The 4,300-nt window shown below is 46.5% G+C and overlaps 1 protein-coding gene across 1 annotated transcript; it reads right to left on the bottom strand.

Annotated features, from left to right (window-relative positions):
* Positions 1–2,601: 2,601 nt before the first annotated feature.
* Positions 2,602–3,739, bottom strand: LOC308426302 (glutathione S-transferase P-like; the record flags this gene model as incomplete). Its single annotated transcript, XM_080924038.1, has 2 exons — positions 2,602–3,178; positions 3,615–3,739. The coding sequence occupies 2 exons, from the start codon at positions 3,737–3,739 to the stop codon at positions 2,602–2,604; spliced, it is 702 nt and encodes a 233-aa protein (XP_080780164.1).
* Between the last annotated feature and the right edge of the window lie 561 nt (positions 3,740–4,300).

The following is a 4,300-nucleotide window of genomic DNA, read 5'->3' as shown; positions in this document are numbered from 1 at the left end:
TAAAGGTCAGGTGCTTGCCTGGCTTTGGCTTTGGTCCCCTTCACAGCAAGCTCCTTCGGTTCTTAAACTTGCCATGTGCTCCTTCTTGTTCAGACGTGCATACTTGGTTAGAGATAGTCAGGAGCCGGCAGGAGCCTGCACTGGCTTCTTCAGTCTTGAAGAAAATATTATCATTGTAGAGTGGGCCAAATGGAAGCCACCATGGTCACCTCTGCTCACCAAATAAATATTCGGATCAGTTTGCTTCCTTGACCAAATTCACTCAGAGATAAAAGTTACCGATTTTGACTATTTTTCTAATGTATGGTGTCTGTGTGTTCGTGGGAGTGTGAATATGCCTGTGTGTCTGTGTCTAAGTATATCTGTGTGGTTGCCAGAGGTTGATGCTAGGAGTCTTCTTTGATCACTTGCCACGTTTTTTTGTTGAGTCAAGGTCTCTCACTGAACACAGAACTAGTTATGGCTAGTCTGGCTACCCGGCTCTCCCCAGAGAAACCAGCTCTGCCCCCAGAGCAATAGGACCACAGGCGAGCACCAAGCCCAGCTACTATACTCAAGTCATGGAGAAGCAACAGTCCAGTCCCCACCTTTGCACTTTACCTACAGGCCATTTCCATAGCCTTTTCTTTAAGGGATAAATCCTTTCTAGACCTGCCTATTTATAAGCATGTTTTATTTAACCATCCAACACTCTAATGTGAAGTTCCTATGCATTCTTTTTGCTGTCTTTACCACTCTACTGCCTTTCTAAAAACTCCGTGTAACTCATCTCTAGACTTCCCGCATTGGCCAGCCCAAGGCTCCAGGAAAGCACATCTGGGTCCTAAGTCTAATTCCACAGGAAATCTTCCCAAGGTCTCACCACCAAGGGCAGTGCAGGAACACCTGTGACACTTAGTAACTAGTTAGAAACACTGAAGCTGCTTTAGATGTTTCAAAAAGGGGCTTAGCTAATTAGGAATTTATTTATTGAAAAGGCAAAGAGCAAAAGAGGTACTCACGCAGCACGCATGAGCCATTGCTCAGAGCTCAGGGACACATACTCTGAGAAGCTGGGATGCAGCTGCTGCTGGGGTCAGGAGCATCAGAAGAAATCAAATGGCCTTCTAAATGTCCACAGTTGTCCCCACCCCACCCTCCAGCAGTGTCTAACTGGGTAAGCGAGGGAGCATGGGAAACACAGTCATCAGGCTTTTAGCCCGTGTGATTGAGAGGTAAAAGTGCAAGTGATCCGTGCATTCCTGGTCACTGGAGAGTTTGTGGCAGGGGCAAGTGTGTACATGAATGTATGTAAATACATATGGAAAGCCAGAGGTTGAAGTTGGGATCTCCTCCTCGTTACTCTCATTGTCTGCATCGTCTTCACCATTTTCATCGTCATTTTTGAGAGAGGGTCTTACTAAACCTGCAGTTCACTCTTGGCTAGACTGTGAATCTATGGTATCCTCCTGTCTCACTACTGATCTCAGCCCCAGCACTGGGGCTATATGCTGCCACACTCAGTATTGACATGGGGTCCAAGCTCAAGTCCCCATGCTTGTGTGGTAAGTGTTTTATCAACTGAGCCATTGCTGTGTGACATTATTCCTGAGGAGATGTGAGCAAATGTCTTCTCACTCCAGACAGGGAACTTATGAAAAGTATAGATACCACCAAGATCTAACATGGGGAACCAAAGGGTTGTTTTGGGGTTACAGGAGCGGAAATGACTCTAAGAGAGCTGTATCACCAAAACCTACCCCATCATGGGTGACAACTCAAGAAAGCTGGAAACTTGGAGCATACCACACAACCTACAGGCAGGTCAACAGGTGGGAGAGTGTCTTATCCTGGTGGGCTCAGCTGCTCTCTTCTGTTAGTTTGGTTGGTTCAAATCTCTTCAGGCAGTTTGTCTTGTCTGAGCGTGTCACTCAGCAGTGCTTACTGCATATAGTAGCCGAGGAAGGAGGAGCCTAGTGAATCTGGCCAGTTTCAGGGACTTCCTGAAGCTTTTGTGTTGTTTAGGAAACATAAGCAGTTTCCATGCACACTTTGGACATCCTGCTGTTTCACCTTCCCTTTAGCATCCTGGGCTTTAAGGGGGCTTTCCTCCAAGATGGAAGGTTTTAATCTGGGGGGAGGGAGATGACAGGACTCTGCTGCACAGCTGCCACCTTGTACACTGTTTGCTTTTTCTGCATCTTGAAGATGGTGCTGTGGTCTCTCTTTTTAGTGTATCAATGAGAATCATGAATGACATTCTTGCTAAATATGACTTGATGTTCTCTATTACGCTTATATCAAGGTGTATGAACATGCCTTTGTTCAGGGCCTTTTCACTCATTTACCCATTCAATTAATCTTTAATAATTCTTCCTCCTTTTCATCCTCTTTCTCCTCTCTGTGTATGTGGTATATATCTTTGTATGTGTTCATGTGTGCTCATGTGTGTGTAGATGTGAATTCACATGTGTGTAAGTTCTGTGGAGCTCATATGACTGGCTGGCCATCAGGCCCAGGGGACCTTCGGTCCACCTTTTTTTTTTTTTTTTTTCCCCACCTCCTTACAAACTTTATTAGTCTTCGAAAAGGAGGACAAGAAGCTCTTGTCTCTTTGGTCCACTACTGTTTGCCATTGCCATTGATGGGATGGTTCACATGGTCGGGCGAGGACAGAAAAGCCTTGATCTTGGACTGGGCCCTGAGTTGAGCCACACAGGCAGAGAGCAGGGGGAAGTTGTCCAGGTAGCCAGGGCCTGGGACTCGGTGAATCAGCAGCAGGTCCAGCAAGTTGTAATCAGCAAAGGACATCTGTTCACCCATGATGAAAGCTTTGCCTCCCTGGTTCTGGGACATCAGGGTCTCAAAAGACTTCAGATGCCCAGGCAGAGCCTTCACGTAGTCATCCTTACTAGTCTCATAGTTGGTGTAGCTAAGGAAGCCATATTTGCAGCAAAGGTTCTCCACCCCCCCATCATTCACCATATCCACCAGGGCAGCCTCCTTCCCGTCTTTCCCGTAAAGCCCGAAAGAGCAGCCCAGGTGACACAAGATGGCATTGGACTGGTAAAGGGTGAGGTCTCCATCCACAAACTTGGGGAGCTGCCCGTACAGACAAGTGGGCTTGAGCAAGCCTTGAATCCAGATATCTTTGGTAACCACCTCCTCCTTCCAGCTCTGGTCTCTCACCGCCCTCGAACTGGGAAGTAGACAATAGCGTATGACGTCATGCCTGCAGTGTAGACGGAGGTGTGGACTCAGAGCTGCACGGTCATCAAGGTATCTCGGGCGTGGACCCCCCCCCCCCTTTTTAATGTGAGTGCTGGAGATTGAACTCTGGTATTCCAGCTTACTTGGCAAGCCCTCTGCCAACACAGATACATCCTCAACGCGTTTTATTCCTTTAAAATTGGATTAAAAAAAAAACCTTTTGAAGAATTTGAAAGATTATTCTACAGAAGTATTTCTATCAGTCATGTTGCTGGTTCATCTGTTCTGTGTTTTTTTGAACCACAACCAAATCTCATACCTTTTCAGGTTGTTCTTTTGTTTTGTGTGTTTTGGGAGAGTTTGTTTTCTTTTGTTGTTCATCCTCTGTGTGTCTGTAATGTTTTGTTTCTGGAAAAGGTCCCCACTGGACAGCGTGAGTGGCTTTGCAGGGCACGCTAGGTGCCTGGGTTCCATTACCAATTTGAGGATCAGTGTGCTTCTCTGCATGAGCTCTCTCCGTAGTGCGTCTCACATCCGGGAGAGGCTTCATCTTGAGGTTTTTGCTTCCTAGAGTCCCACTCAGAGTCAACCTCCTTGGCGCTCCTGTGAGGGAGACCCCTCCTGTGAGAGAAACGCCTCCTTTAGTTTTGCTTTCCTTAGGCCACTGCTTTCCGGAGGCATCATCTCACCCCTGCTCCAGAGAGCCAAGGCTGTCCTTTATCTCCTACAGCTGACCAGCCCGGCCCGGGCTGTCAGGGTCAACATTTGTATCCGGTAATTTGCCTTCATAGTAGCTAATGTATTTCCTGCCCTCAGGAGTGAGATATCATTTTTTTTTTTCTTCCTAGAAAAAAAAAGTCCAGCTACAGATTTTAGATTTTAAGCATGTCTCTGTTCTATTCATTATTTCTGAGGCGAAAATTAATCTTATTCTTTTTTATTATGCCTTGTTTTAGCTCAGCATTAACACTGCTCTCTCTCTCTCCCTCCCTCCCTCCCTCTCTCTCTCTCCCTCTCTCTCTCTCTCTCTCTCTCCTCTCTCTTTTCCCTTTTCCTTCCTAGATACAATTCGGGGCTTCTCTATTATCAACATCCCATCTCTGTTTATTAT

This window comes from Micromys minutus, assembly GCF_963924665.1.
Source record: "Micromys minutus genome assembly, chromosome: 10".
In the NCBI taxonomy this organism is placed as follows: Eukaryota; Metazoa; Chordata; class Mammalia; order Rodentia; family Muridae; genus Micromys; species Micromys minutus.
This window is presented reverse-complemented; position numbering and strand designations above follow the sequence as displayed.